At 37.6% G+C, this 20782-nt stretch overlaps 1 protein-coding gene across 3 annotated transcripts in view; it reads left to right on the forward strand.

Moving 5' to 3' along the window:
- Window positions 1–20782, forward strand: part of FOCAD (focadhesin) — an 86939-nt gene that overhangs the window by 37451 nt on the left and 28706 nt on the right. For all 3 annotated transcript variants that reach the window (XM_005490934.3, XM_005490936.3, XM_026795773.2), the window contains exons 16-23: window positions 260–386; window positions 5520–5654; window positions 6036–6086; window positions 7796–7879; window positions 9752–9884; window positions 12485–12673; window positions 12903–13024; window positions 20155–20247. In XM_005490934.3, the coding sequence (XP_005490991.1) occupies window positions 260–386; window positions 5520–5654; window positions 6036–6086; window positions 7796–7879; window positions 9752–9884; window positions 12485–12673; window positions 12903–13024; window positions 20155–20247 (934 nt within the window). The remainder of the gene's footprint in view (window positions 1–259; window positions 387–5519; window positions 5655–6035; window positions 6087–7795; window positions 7880–9751; window positions 9885–12484; window positions 12674–12902; window positions 13025–20154; window positions 20248–20782) is intronic.

Below are 20782 nucleotides of genomic sequence, written 5' to 3' on the forward strand. Positions count from 1 at the left end.
CTACAACTTAATCACTCAGTGATCTTTTATTTGGAACTTGATGGCTGCTGATTTAATTCGCCATGTCACTCAGCCTTTAGAGCACTCTGTCATATCCTCCTTGTATGTTTTTTTTTGTGTGTGTGTGTGTGAATTCCCAGTTCTAGGCAGTTTTAGTTGTCGCTTAAATAAAACCAGCAATTAATAAATTTTTGTGCATAAATTATAACTTGTATGTATGTTTGAATATTGCCTTCTATGTTCTTTTTTTTTCCTTTAGACCATACCAGCATGGAGCAGACATGTTGGCTGCAATTTCCCAGGTATTAAATGAATGCACAAAACCTGATCAAGCTTCACCCGCTGCCATAGTATTACAGGGTCTACGGGCGCTTTGTGAGGCTGAGGTAAGATTAAATTGGCTTGTCCATGTGTTTTGAGTTTTCCTTATGGTCCATGAACTTTTTTCCCGGTTGGTTCTTTTTTAAGAGTGCATTGAGTTGCTGCAGAATTTCCTTTTCTTCTGACAAATTTAATTCCTGTCTTCCAACATAAGTTAATAGTTCCTGGGAAATTGTACCATGACTTCCTACCACAGCAGATCAGCCCTTCAGTGCATGAGCTGAAATTTTAAATCAGCTTTGCAGATCATTCCGTGCATCTTTCCTTGACATTTGAAAAAGAAGTCTGTTTGGTACATAATTTTGATTGGCTGAAAGGCACTTAAATAAAGTAATTTTTGTATCTTCTTACTGGCCTGCCCTGCTGTGTCTTGTTCATAGAGTGTACCAGATAGGCAGTGAAATCACTAGCAGCTGGGAGGTTTGCCATAATGTGTTCATTGCTTACTGATGAAGAGGGCAAATAAGCTTTGGGATAAGCTGCCCAGAGAGATTGTGCTGTGTCCTTCCCTGGAGATTTTCCCATTCCTTTTGGACACAACCCTAAGCAACTGGATCTGATCTCAAAGCAGTAACCCTGCTTTGAGCAGGAGGCTGAGCTGGAAATATCCTGAGGTCCCTTTGAACCGAAATAGAGATGCTACGATATCTCTAAACTGCGATATCTCTAAGCTAGGAGACAAGGCTCTCTGTTTCCACATCCCATATGGTGATGTCCTGGTATTGTGATGCAGGCAAGACATGCTGTGAATCTGCTACTGACAAACTGTACTATACAGGCCGTCAGAGTAGTGAGCTAATTATATCCTGCAGGAATATTTGATTACCCATTCTCTGCCAAACAATTTTATGTTTGTCCACTACTACACTTCCACTGAAGTGTTTACTGCAGTAATGCCAGCCATTGCCACATTATTTGAAATCACTGAGCAGTTTAAGAACAATATAGCAAATCATCCATAGATATTTGTATTCAGTATAATTAAAAATCGTCATACAATGGCTGCTAAGAAACAATTTATTTAGGGTAATTTTTTGTTTGCCTTTGGTGTGAAGTTTGGCTCTTCTTAAGGTCACATAGATTCTTTGAATGCTGGCCTTGGTATTGAATGTGTTTTCCCAGGCTGGATTATATTTAGACTTTGTCTTGCAAAAAAGTAGGGTTAGATATATGATAAATTTCTCATCCTACTATAATAGCCTCATTTGAGAACAGATGTATATTGTACCACTGTTGAGGACTGGAAGGCTAAGGCTGCTCAAGATGGAAAAAAGAAAGGAAGGAGGGATGGATAGACTTTGTGGATGTTACCAGTTTTTTCTGTCCGAATTCTATTCGCCTTATTTTCCCAACTACAGTGTAATGTTCTGGGAGACCTAATCTACCACCTAGCTATTCTGAAACTTTAACAGGGAACTCTCTTGTGGTTTGGCAAGCTGGGTAACCATTTGGGTTAAGTAATTTAATCTGTCTCTTATTTATTGTTTAGACTGTAGTGTGCAGTGCAGAAGGGATGTAATCGTAGACATTGGTTTTGTTTTGGTGTTTTCTGTCTCTGCCACTGACTTAAGGGAAAGAGATATAGTCTCTGAGCTTTTCCACTTGCAGCTGCTTAGATGTAGGATTTTAGAGAGCACCAAACTTTCACTCAGCTTCTGAACCAGAATAATAAATTATGTTTTCGTATGTATAGTGTTGACTTGGTTGATGATGGAACCCTATACACCATGTGGCTTTGCCAGGGTTGAGTTCTGAGAGTCTCAGAAAGGTTCCTTTGTTAAAGTAATGTGATAACAAAATGTGCTATGACATTGATTTCTTTTTTGGTTGACTCTTGTGTAAGAATAGTTATCCATTCTGCTGACTGCAGTAATTATTTTGTGTAAAGATAGTGACCATTCAAAGTGGATCCTACATGAATAGTGTTAAGAGTATAACAGCTTTTGCAGGACTTGCAAGAAGGGCTAGCTGCTTTCTACCCCCTCTTTTTTTTTGGCAGGTGTAATATAAGGTCATTAATGAATAATGCACGATGACTTGCACATCAAAAATGGAAAAAGATCACACAGTTCTTACCAGATCACATTTCCTCGTTTTCAGCATGTAATTTTTTTTCCCCTAATGATTTCATCAGAAGCTAGTATATTTCATTTGAAGCTATCCTGGCATCTAATCGATTTCATGCATCAAGTACAGTATGCAAGCCAAGAAACCTTCAAGAATAAAATTTCTAACATAGTGTTTAAGTCCCCTTTCTGTTGAAATGTTGTTGCTCACTATTTTTCTCCTAAGATTTCTCACCCTTTTAGGGCCATAGGATACTTGAAGCAGATGTTCTTTGTCTCTCCTCAGCATCTGTAAAATTTATCTTTTAGTTTTTTCCCATCTAGCATTCAGTGTTTTGTGGAATGGCACACTTGTTATTTTAAAATCAATTTTTTTAAAATACAGGAAAACATAAACATGAATCAAAATGTATTGTATGAAAAGCACTGTGTGATTTTAGATATTTCCAGATGACAGTGATATGTTAATTTGAACAAACCAGAATGAAAAAACCTCACATAACAAAAAATGAAAAAAGACTTAAAAACTTGTACCAAAGTATGACACCAGCATGTCTAGATCTCTAAACACACATTTTCTGCATAGCACATATGCTTTTTTTTCAGACAGTAATTGGCATACCAGTGTTGCCAATTCTCTTATCTTGCTAGTTTTCTGGAGTATTTTGCATTTTTAGAGGACAGCTTTGTGGGGCTGAACAGTGTCTATGGAATCACAGGACTATTCCTTGGGGATTCATGACTAGCAGATAAATTTTATCACAAGATATTTGTCACAGTTGCCCATTCCTCCAGGAAGACACCATGTCAAGGTTATTACTGCTTTTATAACCTTTCTTTATTTACAGTGGGTTTTTATGGGGGTAAAGTACCAGTTTCCCCCTGTTCCATCAGTTTACAGTACATCATTTGGGAGGAGTTTTCTGTAGGACAGCTGTTAAGTTGCAAGTCTAGAAAATACCATCTGAGAAGTAATTGTACAGTAAAGTCTTACAGTCTTTAGTCTTAGGCTAAATCGGAAACTTCTGTTAGGATGCTGACTATTTTTAAGGCCTTTTTTTACCTCTTAGATGAAGTTGGAGAGTATGTGTGTTATGATGGGAAAGAATAAAATTAAACATGCTTGGCTAGCTAATGATTTGTTAGTCTTCCTAAATTACAGTATCAAATTCCACAAATGCACAACTTCTTTTCTCTACATATTAATACATGTTGTTTCCAGACAACTAACTCATTACAAATTTAACATTTCTAGATAGTTGAGGAGGAACTTCCAGTGTAAATAGACATGTCTGTCTTTCTGAACACTGGAAGACCTTTTTTCTAATTCTTACAAACAGTCTGTTTTGAAAGAGTGGAAAGAGAAGTATCATTTTCCCTTGGAATGTTACCAGATGAGGTCTTTCTAGCCATCAGTGGTTGTTACCATAGAAACACATTCATGGGTTTGCTGTTCCTGAAATGAGTTCAACTCAAAATGCATCTTTGGTTTTTTGAACTGCACCCTGAAAAGTGTTTTGTACTTGCTGTAGTGATTGCTTAATTTGGCAATTACCTGCATTCAGAGATACAAAATAGTCTGTTTTGAGCAGAATAATACTAAAACTGCCTTTCTCAATGCCTTTGTGGAATGTCTTCATAAACATACCTTTATTTGATTTCATTATGTAGATCAATTTGTGTTTCTCAATGTCTTTGTCTTGTGTTGCTTTGTTGTAATTTTTTATGATGGAAAGACATTTTCATGGCATTTGCTCAGACTTTTAAGTCTTGATTTGCAATTTTTCACTTTAGAAGGCTGAAAATTATACTTTGCTTTGCCACTGCTATTTTAAAATTTTTCTCTAGACTTTGGTTCTAAGCATACATGGTTTGGGGCTTTTCTTTGTGTTGTGATTTTGTGGGATGGGTGGGGTAGAGTGAACAGAACTATAGTTTTTTGGGGTTTTTGGTTCTATTTGTTGAGTTTTTTTGTTATTTATTTGGTGGTATTTTTTCCCATTTTATACTCTTTTTGTTGCAGTGGAGCCTGAAATCTCAAGTAGTAACAATAGATAAATTACAGAATTAATTTTAGATGCAGTGGCAAAATTCTGTAATGTTAAGTTCTCCGCAGGTAGCAACATTAAGGTTTGATGAAACAGTCCATGACAATTACTTAAGTTTACAGGCAAATACACAGCTTGTTGCCAAGGGAAAGCCTGGGTGACTGAATACATCTCACAAGGACAAAGGAGGAACTTTCGGTACCAGTATTGCGATCTAGTCAACATTGCTGAGAAACTTGACTACTACTTTTTATGACTTATGCATAGCTCTTCAGCTAGAACTGTAGCATTGACTGAGCATCTTAGAGACTTTTTTAGTGCCTGGAAATGCAGAATGTTGTTCTGACTGCTTGTTGAGCTGTCATGCAGATCTTTGAAGGTAAAAAGAAGCTTGGTGAGATGTTTGTTGTTTCCAGGAAGGAAATTATGTATCCCGGAAGACCAATTATGTGTTCTAGTTACAGCATAAATAGGTTCAGTATTAGGTACTAATGTTTAGTATTTATTGTAGTTTGACAGTTTCCAACACTTTCTGGATTCGTGAACTTTTGTGTTTTGCATTTGTTCTGCAAATATTTTTTGCTGTTATTGTTTTTAAAGATTAAAGGCATTTTGTTTTGGAGGGCTCCCAGCAAAAAGAGATTCCTCGGTGGCTTCCTATTGTCCCAGAGACAGTTTGCTTTTCAGCAAATTTGACCAAGTTAAGTAGAGCACTAATGTGGTATGAAGATATATGTAGAGCTCTGTGTATTGCTTACGGTGTGTTATTTATTCCGACAGGTAGTTGCTTTCTCTGGTGAAGTACTGTGCAATCTTACTATGTTATGTCAGTTGATCTTCAAGTGAATTTTTAACATACTTGCTTTTTTACTTCTTATGAATCATATATTAATTCCTGTTCTCAAGAAGGAAGAGCAAAGACAGGACTGGAAAGAAATGTTTAAGCGTTTAAATGTTTAATGTTTAAATATTTAAGTGAAGTTGGGATAGCTGTTAGTAATGATGCCTCCCTCTTTGCTTGCAGGTTGTTTGCATCCGTTCTACATGGAATGCTCTGTCACCAAAGCTGAGTTGTGATACCAGACCACTCATTTTAAAAGCACTGAATGAATTGTTTTCCCTGGTTCCCTCATTAACAGTGAATACAAATGAATTTGAGGTGTGTACTTATGGACTAAGATGAGTCTTTCTTTTAGTATATCTTTGTATGTAACTTGTACACAAGCCTGCTTGATCTTGATAAAATTGCACCCACTGCCCAGTTCAGATTAGTCAAATTCATGTTTCATACAATTTCAGTTTTCACTTGGCATTGCTGAGTCCTAAGAGATAGATGGGAAATTCCAGAGCGAGGTTAATCCATGGTTTCCCTCACACAGAATGTGAGGACATGTGAATATGTCTGAAGTTCAGAGCTGCACTCCTTCCACTTTCCTAGCTCAATCTATGTTGATGTGGCATTAATTTGTTTCAGGTAACTACCTCTATTTCAACTGTTTATTTGGTCAAAGAAAAATGCTTATTTCCTTTACTTTTGTAGAAATTCAAAGCTCAAGTTCTCAGCTTCCTTTGGAACAATACACAGAATGAGGTAAGTGATATAATTGAAAACATTTATTTCTGATGTCAGCAACAAGATATTAAGTTTTGTACTTTTCTGTCAAGACAGTGTCAGTAATCTCATTTTCTAATAGGGTTTTGTTCCTGTTGCTTAACACTGTTTCTGAAGCAATGTACTACATGTAAAAGGTGGTAACTGAAGGTTCTAACTTCTGCCATTTCCAAGGAGAATTACAAACAAACTCTGCACTACTATGGCCTCACCTCGAGTGCTGGGGGCAGTTTTGGGCGACACAATATAAGAAATACATTAAATTATTAGTGAGCATCCAAAGAACGGCCACAAAGATGGCAAAGGGCCTTGAAGGGAAGCCGTATGAGGAATGGCTGAGGTCACTTTGTCTGTTCAGCCTGGAGGTGACCAAGGACAGACCTCATTGTAGTCTGCAACTTCTTCACAAGGGGAAGAGGAGGGGCAGACACTAATCTCTGCTCTCTGGTGACCAGTGACAGGATGTGAGGGAATGACCTGAAGCTGTGTCAAGGGAGGTTTAGGATGGATATTAGGGAAAGGTTCTTCCCCCAGAGCCTGACACAGTTCAAGTGTTTGAATAATGCTCTCATGCACAAGGTGTGACTTTTGGGGATGTCCTAAACAGGGCCAGGAGTTGGATGCAATGATCCTTGTGGGTGCCTTCCAACTCAGCATTGGATTCTGTGATTCTGTAAAACTAGTTTGACTTCTTCTGGAAAATTTCAGCCTTAACATGGTGAAGCATTCTTGACAAAGGTGTTGCTATGATAGCTAACTCAATTCACTTGTGGAGTATTGTAATGTGGGATTGTTGGACTCTCATCACCATGGTGCTGGTGGAAGTAGTGTATTTAAATTTAAGGCTGAAACTTTTGTCAGCCTATTTCAGTGAATTTTTCAGCCCAATGCTTAATACCAGATGACAACTAAGTACCATGCAGCCGCTTGTTCACTCCCCTTCCTTGCAGTGGGATGGGGAGAACTGGAAAAAGGTAAACCCCATGGAATGAGACAAGAACAGGTTCATAAGTGAAATAAAGTAGCTGTGTAATAATAACAACAAAATAACAGCAACAGTAATAATAGCAAGGGGATATAAAAGGTGATATAAAAGAAAGAGGATATAAAAAAAGACAAAGAGGAATAAAACTCAATTACAAACAAGTGTTGCACAATACAATTGCTTACCACCCACTGAGGGATGCCCAGTCCATCCCTGAACAGTAATGGGTACTCTGTGGCCAACTTCCCTGAGTTTATATACTAGGCATGAAGTTCTCTCATATGGAATATTCGTTTGGTCAGTTCAGGTCATCTGTCTTGGCCTTGCTCCCTCTGAGCATCTTGTGTGTCTGCACACTGGCATAGGAACCTGAAAAGTCTTTGATTTAGAGTAAGCACTTCCTAGCAATAGCTAAAACATCAATATGCTATCAACATTATTCTCATAGTTTTTTTTTCAGATATTTCTACCTGAAATAGAATGCTCAGACTGGATGTTATCAAGACTAGATAATTGGTCTTGCTACTTTGCATTGTGTATATAAAAAGTAAGCAATTGAGAATGTGCCTCGGGAAAATATTATTGAACTCTTTTTCAGCATTCAGTGGTTACTTGATAAGCTCTTTGCATGAGGAGTTTCCAGTAGGTAGCAATACTATATGCTGTGTTTGTCATTTTCTTTCTCTTCCTGTTAATTTTATAGGATGCCCTTGTAGCCATTTCAGCCTATAAATCACTCTCATCATTTGACTCTGAAGAGCATACAATTTTTCATCTTCCTGGACAGGTAACCATTGTTATATGTTTGGTAATAAGCACATCTGACACTTCCATCTGACATGGATTATATTCTCTTGAAAGGGAAACCAATCCTTGTGTCTTCTCTGGCAGAAATTCAGGAGAGCCTCCTGAAGAAATACAAGCTCCTGCTTGGCATAGCTAAGTCTTATAAGCAGGGAAAGGCAGGAATGAAACTTAAGGCTAAGCAGACAGAGGTAGTTTTTCTTATTTTGTTATTAAATTAGTTGCTTATTTTGGGCAGCTGATTTGCATTTTATGCTCTTCTGTTAGTGCTTGCATTTGAGTCTTGGCACTAAGCAACTCTTGTGATTGCTGTTTCTTCCATTGCAGTCACACTCATGCATGAATAGGACTTTTGTTCACAAGACAGGCAAGTCAGTTTGAAAAGTAGGTGCAATTTTTGGAACTAAGCTGAAAAGTTTTCCCATTTTTGTTGTGAACTTTTTCAGCATAACATTTTACTTTTTTGTCAGTAAAGGCAGTCAGAAAAGAGTTGAAGTACTTTCTAAAAGGCTTTTAAAGTGTGCAGAGGGCTGTTAAACTCTGAAACTTCTGATTAGGTGATTGAATAACCTAACAGAATGAAAGAGTATAAGGAGATGAGCATTAGGTCATCTTCTAGATGAGCATTAGTCATTAGGTGTTGGGAATCAGCGGGAGAAATGTGGCACGCAATATGAGTGATCAGTAAATCTCAAACGTTATTGATAGGCACACATCTTTATATCGGTGTTAATGAATGTCGTACATATTGTAAAGGCGAGTTCACTATTGGTTAGCTACTTATCAGGCAACTATGCCTACTTCTGCATTCTTGTGAATATTTTATTGAAACTTTTCTTTGTATTCTTGCTAAAGATGCTCTCCCCTATCTTACTGTTGCACCAAGGGCACAATGTCTTTGCTTGTCATTGGACACTGACTACTGACTCCTATACTTGTCCCCTTCAAGCTTAACTAGCGGCATTATGTCGACATGACCTTTCTCAGCTAACTAACTGTCTACAAAGCTCTCCACACTTCCCCCGTTTTTCTGTTGGACAAGTATAGTTTGATTAAATGTAGTGGATATTATTTTTTGCACTATGTTTTGTAAGTACATTGTATGAGGCAGTACTCAGTAGTCCATTGGTGCTTCATGGAATCCTGTGGCTTTATAGTAAATGTTTTATTTACTGCTTCATTATATGATAGGTTCCAAACTTTAAAAAACATACTTTATAGAAATCAGTGAGAAGAGTTCAGCATAAACCTTACAAATGAAAAATGTGTTTTACATAGAAGACCACAGGATGGAAAAAGGGAAATATATAAACTCTGCTGCAAGACTAAATCTTTCACAGTAGTACATAGTTCTGTATTACTAGTGCCGCTACTTTACAGTCGTATTACTGGTGCAGTACTTTACAGAAAGTGAGTAAATATGTTTTAATTGAAAGAAATGTAAATATTTTGCAGTTTTTCAAATTCCAAAAACTGATATGTGAAAGTAGTGTCTAACAAAAATGTTTTGTTTATATTAAAGTGCCAATATAAAACGTTGTTAAACTGAAGAAGAATCAGGGTGAAAGTAAAGTTTTTTTGAATATTAGTTCAGCTGTGAGTGTCAAGATTAATTTTGAAGAAGATTAAAGATATGTATTTACACACCCTGTGATTTTTACCAACCAATGTTGCCTTTCAGTCAGGTAGAAGAAAAGCTTTTATTCATTAGGCTTCAAATTTATGAAATGGAGTGAAAATAATGAAATGGGGAACTTTTCATATTTGGTTGGTACTTTTGACACTTGGAATCATGAATGATAATGAGGATTTGGGATTTTTTTAGGGACATTTAATTTTGTTTTTTATCTTCCAGGCACGACCAGAGGTTGACTCACTGGAAGTGATAGACATGAATGAAGATGAAGAGGATCAGGAGGCAAATCTGTTTGTTCCGGGTTCTTCATATATCAAGCTGTTGTCTCTAACACCAGCTGCTGTTTTAGGAGGTATAATATATCCAGTGTTTGAGGTCATTTTGCAGGGAATCACAGTGACTGTAGAGACCTGCAGCTCTTTTAGAATGGAGTGTCACATTAAAGTGCAGCCTTTCTTTTTTTTTGTTAACAAATGATGGGAAAAAACATAAAGTAAAAAATAAAGCCCACAACTCACTTCTCGGAAGATCATGTGACAGAGGTCCTGATGGTGGGGAAAAATTTTTTATAATTAAAATTCTTTACCTGTTTTAAAGGGAAAGCACTCATTGTTTCATGAGAGTGACCTCAGTAGGGAGGACTAAATAGATCTTTCTAAAGGCAAATTTGTATTTTAGCCTGGAACAGATGGAAGTAAAATGAATTTTATACGTATTGTTTTGTAAACAGAAGTATTACTAGATGAAAATAATGCTGTACACAAAATCTGCTTAATTGATTAAGATATCAGTGCTATGCTTAATGCATAATTGTAGTGATGCATATTGATACTGAAGTATGCTTCAACAGATGGTCTCTGACACTTGTTCTGAAACCTGTGCAGTTGAATTACCAGAAATGGCTATTGTCTTACATACTTTTATAAGATTTGATATACTGTGCCAGGACATAGACATTGTTATTTCATTCTATGTAGAATACATGGGATCTTCATGTGTGATTGCAGGCTTTAAACATTGCCATGAGATACAGGTGGTGTTTTGTAATATTTTCCCCCTGTGGCGGTTTCTAAAAGAATCTGTTTGTCAAACTCTGAATGCATTGGCCTCTGGAGTGTGTGCAGCCTAACCTAGAGAGTCCCAACTACTAAATCCTGGAAGCTTTGTGGGGGAGTTCAATGAAAGAGAGTGATGTATCTTGACAGAAAACTGAATCTGTAATGAAAGCTGAAATAGCCAATTTTCTAGGAAGACAGGAAACCAAAATGGAATTTAAAGTGAATAGGCTGGATTCAGAGTTGGAGCAACTACAGAATGGTATCAAAAGGGTTGAATCAAAACATTTACTAAGCAGCTTCTCCCTCAGAGGTGTTTTCTAACATTGTTAGTTAATACAGAGTCCAGAACACTTGAGCAAAAGCTTTAGTGACTGGCTGGAGTGGTTGTTGAGAGTGAATTGTTGCACCAAAAGAGTATGAAACTGGATTAATGAGGCAATGTCCAAGACAGGCCAAAAGCCACTGAGTGCCTGTTCTATGGGAGCTGAATCTCTGTCATCTCATTTGCTGGAACTCTAGTAGTGCATGTTATTGGGATTAATAACATGAAATTACTTATATGAAGCATAAAGTGCTTGGAAAGTGGAGCTTTTTGAGAGGTAGTATTTTGTCTCAAGCTCCTTTAAAACTGGTTTCTCAAATCAGTTTTCATATTGTTTCTACATCCTAGAGTCTCAGGATATCAGAAGGGGACAGCTGTATTTTTTCTTATTTTGTTAATTTTTCATTCTGGGTGCCTAAGGCTTTTCTCAAATATGGTACTCAGAGAATTAAAAATAATTCACAGAAAGAACTAATAGCTTGATATCGATGTTGGTATTAGTAATAGGAGTAGTATCCTTATTGCAGAAGAGATTATGCTAATGATAATAACAATAATAACAGCACCACCAATAATAATAATAATAATTGTGTGATGCTAGTTATCTTTGTTTACCATCAGATTGATTTCAATAATTGAAATACTGTATTTCTAGTAATTGCTGCACATTAGTTGTTTCACTAAACTTTTCCAGACTTTAGTTTTAGTTTGAGTTATATTTGTCAATCTAGAGCCTTGGCATGTCCCCTGCCTGAAGAATTGCTTCTGAATAACTGGCGAATGCAGTAATATGACAGCAATGATAAGGAGTCTCTATCAATGTGAATGGTTTCCAGAAGTGAAATAGCTCCCTCTTTCAGCAAATTTCTTCTCTATTGCTCTAGCCGTCTTAAACAAAAAAGTTTTTATAAAAAGTCTAGGGCAGGTAGGTGGATAGGGTTTTCATGTCAGCAAATATCTCTTCCTCCAACAAAACTGAAGGTTGGGGGTTGAAGACAAAGACTTAAGAGTTTCTGTCTATATCACTGCAGAGAAAATTGCTGACTGCATTCTGTGGGGTTTGTTTGAAGGATATTGGCATTACAGGCAGAGGAAAAAAATCCCAAGATGCAGGTGCCCTTCCTGACATGCTACAAAAACATGATTTAAACTCTGCTATGTGTCCTTCTGTCAACCATGTGCTGTCATTACTGTTACTTTTGTAGCAATCAAAGAAGGCACCTCAGAGAATAGTTAAGGTACTTCTTTCTAACCTTCAATATACCTATGTCAGTTTTGAAAAAAGGAGTTTTGTTCTGGAACTTCCTCACATTTATTGTTTTTACCAATTTCTCATGATTTTCAGCAATGGTTTTTCCAACTTCATAGACACTACAGCTCAAGGAAAAAAAATCTCCAGATGTGGATGTCCCTCCTTCCCATGCTACAACATCAGATTTAGACTGATGCTCCACTATGAAATGGAAAAGAAGTACTAGTGTCATTCTGGGCTTTCCAGGGTTAGTTTTGTCTCTCAGTTGTCAGCCTCTCACATTCCTTTCCTCTCACATCATTGCATTCCACTTCATCCAGCATTTGAAGAGTTTGCAACATCACTTGTGAAACAGGAGATGACCAACATGCCACGTGCTGTCTATCATTCTGCATTAAGAGGAGGGACAACACGCTCAGACCAGGGGAAGACAGTGGCAGGTGTTCCAAATTTCTTGCTGAAAATGTATGAGAGGAACAAGCAACCAGGCATGACACCAGGCCTTGCAGGTAAACTGTCACTTTCTTGAAGTAGACAAATATACATAGTTTGAACCAAAGATTTCTATGAATCTGAAGGTGAATTAACTTAAGAAACTATGTTTTATGCCCCTTAAATATGCTTGCATATTCTTTTGAATTGAATCTTTATTAAGTTAACCTTACTTTGCTTTGGGTTTCTCCCTTGACTCTGAGTGTATGCATCGACCTTTCTGTTCCTCTTCCCTCCCTCTTTCAGCTGGCATGTTGCTGTGTTTCGATCTCCCAGTCCACATGGGCAAGGATGGCAAGCCTATTAATCGATTTCTGGCCAGCAGGGGCCGCAATTTCCAGCAAATGTTGGTTGCCCTCATTCATGAGGTAAGTTGCTGCTGGTTCTTCTTTGCTTTATGGAACTATTACACCTTCTTCCCTACTTTACTATCTCTTTTGTTTATGCGCATTGGGTGTTGGTATCATCTAGTGATGGCATGTATGGATGTATCATGATTAACTGAAGTTATTGTGAGGGACAGCTAGAGTCATAGAATCATCAAGTCTGATCCTCAGCCTACCACTGTGGTCACCCACCCTCACTAACTTGAACTTAACATGTAAATACTTTTTTTTTAAAGTGTTTACTGCTGAAATGCCTCTTCTGAAAATCAGAACAAGAAACTGGAGCTTTGGCTTTTTCTGCCTCGTGGACTGCTATACATATATGCCTGATACCTGTCATGTGTAACTAGTTGTAGGTGAATAGCAGGCCTCAGCAATGATGGGGCTCCTTGGGGAAACAATATCTACACCTTGCTAAGACTTGGCATTTTTTTCTCTCTCTTAAACATTTCAGCTCCCTGACCTATTAGGTTTGTGCCACCAAAACCATGCAGTTACCTTTGGTGTGGTTTTAGAAAAATGGCATGAAATAAGCCCTCAATTATTATGGAAATAAAGTGTGTGTAATGAAGTCTGACAGAGCATTTTAAATAATGGTACTTTTGAATATCAAAGTTCATCTTTGAAAATTTTGGGCAACAGTAAAAAACCCCAAACAGTCCAACTGGATCTAGGGAAATTAGTGTTCCTTTCCCAACTTTGTGCCAATGGGAGCAGCTTTTAACACAAGTGGAAGTGTGTTAAACTTTTAAGAGTTTGTAAAATAATTCTATTAATACAGTCATTTTATATTTCTGTAGGAGCTTCTTGCATGCATCTGAGGGGGTGATCTGGGTCCTGATTTTGTTTTGTGACTGTCACCCAGATGTGAGGCATATCTGCTGGGAAGTTCTTCTATGATGACACTAAAAATCACTGATGTCAAACACTCAGTTTTGAAATAAGTATAGCACAAAGTTTGAGTGGGAAGGTTGTCTGTGCAGAGTTTGGAGAGTTTTCTGTGTACCAGCTGAAAGTCTGACAGTAGAACACAGGCATGTGCCGTGTATAATGCATGTGGACTACATTCTCATCCTGTGGCACACCCACATGGCTCCCTCTGGGCTTTGCTCTCAGGTCCTACTTCAGCATGTTCACATTGGGTTTGTCCTGGGTAACTCTCTCAGTCTTTCTGGAGCAAGCAAGCTGGTTCTGACAAAGTTATCTGCAGTGTAGTTTGCATGAAGTTCCCAGTCAAATGTGTGCCATGGTGAAGTTGTCTGCTTCTGACTAGTACAGTCTTCTGGCTCTGTACCATCTCTCAAACTCTTCCGCTTTGCTAGCATATGCATATATGTTATCCATATAACATCTTAACAATTTTGGTCCTTCACAACTGAAAAGATACCAAAAATAATAATCATATTTTATGGCCACAGTAACACCAGTGTCTGGATCCCAGTGGAATTTAGGCCAGGTGTACAAGGAAAAAAGCCAATCTGCACCAGTTGGACTGGAGTATAGAAATCCATCCCTTGCTCTGTATCGTGAAGTCAGTGCCAATAGGATAATGAAGTGCTTCAGATGTAAAGTTCTTGCCTCAAACTAGAAAAATTTAGAAAACCCAGCCTTGAATACTTATCTCAGGATATCTAACTATGTATGCAAATTTAATAGATGTTTTCCATCTTGGCATCTTTGCTGCTAAAGGATGAAAGCAGAAACTGAAAATAATGCTCCTCATTATCACAGGAGTGTAAATTAGTGAATGTTTTCTAACTATTTGGAAGCTCCAGTGGATAGCACCAGGGAAAGTCCACAGGGATGTTTCATATGTCAGAGGAACAGATTCAGATTAATGAGTAATGAATGAAGCATCAGCTTCCATAGTATCCAGAAAGAAATATTTTTATATTTTAAACCTAAACACAAAATATCTTCAGACAATGCTAACTGCACCATCTTAGTGAAAATCTGCAGTAACTATAAAATTTTGATTAAAAAATCAGTATTTCCATTTTCAGTTTACACTGCTTTAAGAGTCAAAGTTTTTTCTTGCTCTTTCCCTTTGTACATAGAGACAGGGTGGTCAGAAAAGAGTTCTTTGGGCCTTTGGCTAGATGATAAGCAAGTGCCTGGGTTTATCAAACTAAATTCCATGCTTTAATGTTTGTTTGGTCCTCAATGTTCTTCTGAGGAACAGAGTTTAACAGTAAAGACAGAGAGCCTAAGCTATAAAACTGCCAAATGGGTCCAAAAAAAATTGCATTAGCAGGACCTTGGTTCTTCTTATTCTCCCAGTCCTATAGGAGTCAATGTGTCTTTGCAAAGTCATCACAATTCAGCACATCACACTAAGACCTGTGTTTGAGGGGTTTAAATTACCAGAATGACACTTTTTTTTGCTACCGCTTTGACTCATTATTTTGGGAGAGGGAAGAAGTTGTAGGGGTTAATTCTTAAAGCGATGTTTTAAGTAAGGAGTGTTCTATTAATAAGAAGTCTTAGAGTTGCCTTTGAAACATTGAGGTCTGTGTAAAGCTCTGAATAAATTCTGAGGTTGATGTAAATATTAAGAAAATGCAATTAATTGGAGGTAAATGCAATTAATTTTTTGAGGTTAATTAATTAATTAATTAATTTACCTCTAAAAATCTCCAGCAGTTTGCATTTTCTTAATTAGGACTAAGAAGTCAGCACCATACTGGGATGATAATGTTTTTATGTCTTCAGTGGTTTGATCTGTGCTCACAGCTATAAAATAGGAACCTGCAAGTTGTGTATCTGTCTGTATCTGTGTATGCATAGTTGCCATTATTGCACTTGGATTTTGGCAGCTGGGGCAAGGTGAGGGGCTCGAAAATACCTGTTTCATTTTCATGAGATTATTTATGTGTAAAACTGTGATGCCTGGTATTCTGCTGGCAAAAAAAGTTATATGATGTTTGTGTGCAGAGGAAAGATTTTCTTGTATGTTGTAAAGTCTTTTTCTTCTTGTATGTTGAAAAGTCTTTTAAAACATAAAAATAATAAATACCTGGGTTTAGCTACCATTCAATCAAACAGTAGCAGCAGGAAAAAGATAATTTACTATTCAACCTTAGTGGGCCATGCTTACTCTATCACCTAGGTGCTATTCTAGCTGAGGAATTGGATGCATCTGTGATATCTGTCAGCAGGATCAGATTAGGATGCAGAAGGGTTTTTTTGATGCTGCTTGAACAGATATTTCACAGGAAGAAGAAAATAGGATCAATAAACTGTGGTATGTTTCAAATGCTGGCTCTATTGGTCTTTAGTGGTCACTGGTGAGTTGAAAGAGGAAGATCATCATTCCCCTAGAAATGGGGATCTGCTTTTTGATTATTAAACAGATTGATTATTTTGATTATTAAACAGGAGCTTATCAACCTCTCTCTGAGGGGACATGTAAGTTACTGTAGTGACAGTGGTCAGAAGTATAGACCATGGGTTTTCTTTATTCCTCTGGCTGTCCTGGAGCACACTGTACAAGAAGTCTCCAAATACTGCCTGTGATTGTTTCAGGTTTTGCAAGTAATGCTTCATAGAAATTCATAGGAACAATTTCTTATCAGATTCACTTAATCTGTTGTGAAAACAATTGGTAATGAATAGTCACATATGTTCACATATGACCATATATTTTGATGGTTCTATTCATGTGTGTTTTGGGTTGGAGTTACTAGGCTTTCAGCTAGCTGTCCATCTTCTTGTTCTTTAGTGGAGGTGAAGAGGACACTTCATCCTGCATGAAAAAGCACAGAGGCAGACTGCTATTGGTACATCAGTGCGGTAGATAGTGGCTTTGGCACTCTGAAAAAAAACCCCCACTGGTGTAGGGTTTTTTTAAATGGAAAATGATTTTGCCTTTGCATGTTTCTCTATACAAGTGCTTTCAATCTGTTGGAAATAGCACAAGTTACTTTTTCCTATGTATGAGTCATATTTGCAGGCACAATTGTAATGATAATTTGCAGAGGTGAGTTATGCAGAATTGACTACTTCCCTACAAGTAAAAATCATATTAGGCACTCTGTATACTCGTAGAAGACCCATTCCCTACGTATTTTTAAAGTGTGTTCAATTAGATGTGCTGTGACGATATGCATCTTTGAAAAGTGAAAAGCTCCTTCTGTGCTTTTCTTTCCTGGTTTGGAAAGAATGTAATCAAGATACTGAAGAGTTTATTCAAACCTCATATGTGAAGTACACTAAGATGACAATGGGATTTTCTGGAGTAGAATTCATTGTACTGTATTGTTCTGTGCCTAGATGGATGTAGTTATGAATATGAACTAGTTTGTGCTGGTTTCTACTACTGAATTTACTGAGCTTATTTCATTCAGTGATAAAACAATATTCAGAAATTGAGTTTCTGGCAGATTTTTGTTTTTCTTTTCTTCAGTCTACTGTTCTTTAGAGAAAGACAATTTTTTTTCTCACAAAGAAATGTTTGGGGTGCATTTGGAAGTATATGAATTCAAGTATGTTAAAAAGAGCCTCAGAGCAAAATTCAAAATTAAAAGAGAGGCTGTTTCACTATTTCTTTGATACAGATACATAATGCTAGCCTTATTTATGAAAGCACTGAGGTTTCCCTTTATTTATCTCATATGCAAGCAGGGATATATGTCCAAATACATGTCTAAACATTTCACTGATACAAAGGTGTTATCCCAAACACATACAGGAGTAGTATCTCCTGTGGTTTGTCGGCATTACCTGTCTTGCATTTTAACAACCTGGTCAATGATTTTGTGCCTTTTCAGGCAGACATGTTCTTCTGAAGCATCAGTTGACAGGCGCAGGTTACCAGCTCCAAGTTAGTGCCATTTCTTACTACCTCAGATATCATGTTGGAGCTCTTCCTTAAAAACTGCTTGGCTGCTTGGTCTGGCCAAGTAATGTTCCTAAGAAAAACCCCACATCAATGTGGCAGTTTTCCACAAGCACTTGTCCTTAGTTCGCAGTTCCTTTGAACCTCATTCCCTGCACTCCCCACCCAGCCAATTTTTCCTTAGACATAAATTGTGCAGTTAAAAAACAGTCTGAACTTCACTTGTCACCTTTGCCTGTGGTTGCTAGTATTAATTACTCAACACTTAGTCTAGTTGTTGTTACCCTTCATATACAGCAATAGATGACAAGTAAAGGCTACTGGTTTCCTGTACTGACATAGCAGGTTGCAGTACTGCTTATATGAAAATGTTCAGCACTATGTCCAGTCATTTTCAATTGTAGATGAATTTTGAATGTTCTTTGTTATATGAAGGTGTTCAGTTCCCTCTTTCCTTCCTCATATTCCACATACATGCAAAATGCTTACTGCCTTGAAGAGAGTTAATTAATGAAAAGCACCTCAGCAGTTCTATTGTCATCAAACACATACATAAATTTTAGGTGTTCCTGGTAGACCATATTGTCTTAGATGTTTGAAATGCCACAAAATGCCTAAAGCTTTGTAATTAATTCCTGCATGAATATTGTATATTCATACAGTATTTTGCAGGTCTGCTTTTGCTGGCTTTCACAAGTGTGGATTACATGGGGAACTTCACAAATCACTACAAGACCAGTTAAATCTGAATCACAGACTCATTTAGGTTGGAGAAGACCTCATTGGGACCAATCTTTGACCAGTCACCACCTTCTCATCTAGACTATAGCACTAAGTGCCGCATTCAGACATTTGTTGAACACCTTCAGGGATGGTGAATACTCCTCCTCCCTGGACAGTCCATTCCAATGCTTAACAGATCTTCACATTAAGAAATTCCTCCTGATATCCAGACTGAGTCTTCCCTGGCACAGTTTCAACTATGTACTCTTGTCCCGACCATTATTATCTGAGAGAAAAGACCAATCCCCACCGGGCTACACCCTCCTTTCAGATGGTTGTAGAGAGCAGTAAGGCCCAGATGATCCTCTTTTCTCCAGAATACATAGCCCCAGCTCCCTCAGGGAGTCCTAATAAGCAGGACTTGTGCTCCAGATGACTCACTAGCTCTGCTGTCCTTCTCTGGACATGCTCCAGCATCTCGGCATTCTTCCTGAAGTGAGGGGCTCAGAAATTAAGACAGGATTCAAGGTGTGGTCTCCCCAGTTCCAAGGACACAGATATAATCACTGCCCTGGCCCTGCTGGCCACACCATTGTTGATCCAGCCCTTTTTGGTCACCTTGGCACATGCTGACTCATGTTTAGCTGTCTGTTGACTTGCAGAATTACACTATATAGTCTAATGCACAAGTCTAAAATAGTTTCTGAGTAGAGGCTGAGGGGAAGACTGGACTTGCTGCAGGTTTCTCAGGAAGCCAGAGAAAGTAATTCTGATTGGAATCTTGACTGCTCATAAACTTTTGGAGGAATTGATGGGCAGACATGAGGTGTGAATATAATTTTAACTAAAAGGAAGGACTAGTGTTTATTAGTCATTATTAGGATGAAATTTCCTGGTTTTTACTACAGGTCATATTTGTATTGTCTACAAGATAGAGTATGTTGTTTTTTTTAATTGACTTTTAGAATGGTTTTATTTGTGTAGATGTATTAGTACAAGTCTTTCAGGTTCACTGAAAGCAGTGAGCATACAGCTTTAGGATGGTCTTTTGTTTTTGGTTAAAAAGTCCAAGTGAAGAAAGAATACTGACTACTTTACGTAGATAATTAGGGCCATAAAATAGAGATGAATAAGTAGGAAGACTCCAGAAAATAATGATACAGGGGGAGGTGAGTTATTTATCTTGGTTAACAATTCTGCTTTTAGAAACTTCTAAGATCTTTACAAACTGTGAAGAAACATTTGCCAGTGCTGCTAAGTGTTGTGCTTATTGCCTCATACAGTTTCACTGTCTCTCTGGGATCAATTACTTGTGGCACCGCCTCAAGAAACCACTTCTGACTGGCCTGGGTAATGAAGTTGAAAGTAACTTGGTGTGGGTAAAATCAGAAAGGAGAATAAAGTACCTGATCATTTTAATTTCCTACAGCCTTGTGTAATGGGCTGTGGAAATGAGTGAATGTTTGTCTGCAAATCATAGACTGGAGAACATAGATTCTGCATATATTGGACTTAATGTAACTGCTTCTAACCTTTCTGGTGTGTTGCACAGGTTAATATTCAGCCTTCTGAATGGCACCACTCCATATTGCTGCCACAGACCTGGTTAGGATTTATGAGTCGAACCTACAGTGCAGTCCTGCAGGTAATTTTAAGGTGTATACTATTGTGGACATTCATGCTTATTCAAGTGGTACAGGTTTTAATTTTACCAGAAAGAGCTGGTAACTCATACAAGTTAAAAAAAGTAAAGCTTGAGGTGCTTGATTATAACATTTATAAAAAAGAAATAAAAATGAGTCTTCAGCTACTAACAGCACAGTCTGGGATGCTTTATAGAAGTGCAGTTTCTATTTACAGTTCAGGTTCATGCAGGTTTGTTCATGTGTCAGCTTACAGAAAGTGTCAATTTTTAGAATTTTTAGAAGATGAAATGTTAGCTAGAGCTCTAACCTATTGCTTGCATAGAAATTTTGATATAGTAGTACCATAAAGGAGACAGAAGCTATTGAGATGATTCATTAAAAAGAACTTCCCCTTAATCAGCATGTCATTCTACTGCACTGTAAGAGACTCCTCTTTCAATTTTTTCAACCTTATTTAATGATTAAGAAATATCTTAAATTATCTTATTAGGTTAGCTGACCTGGTATCTAGAGCAATGTAGTATAATTTGATTT

The sequence above is a fragment of the Zonotrichia albicollis genome, chromosome Z (assembly GCF_047830755.1).
Source record: "Zonotrichia albicollis isolate bZonAlb1 chromosome Z, bZonAlb1.hap1, whole genome shotgun sequence".
NCBI lineage: Eukaryota > Metazoa > Chordata > Aves > Passeriformes > Passerellidae > Zonotrichia > Zonotrichia albicollis.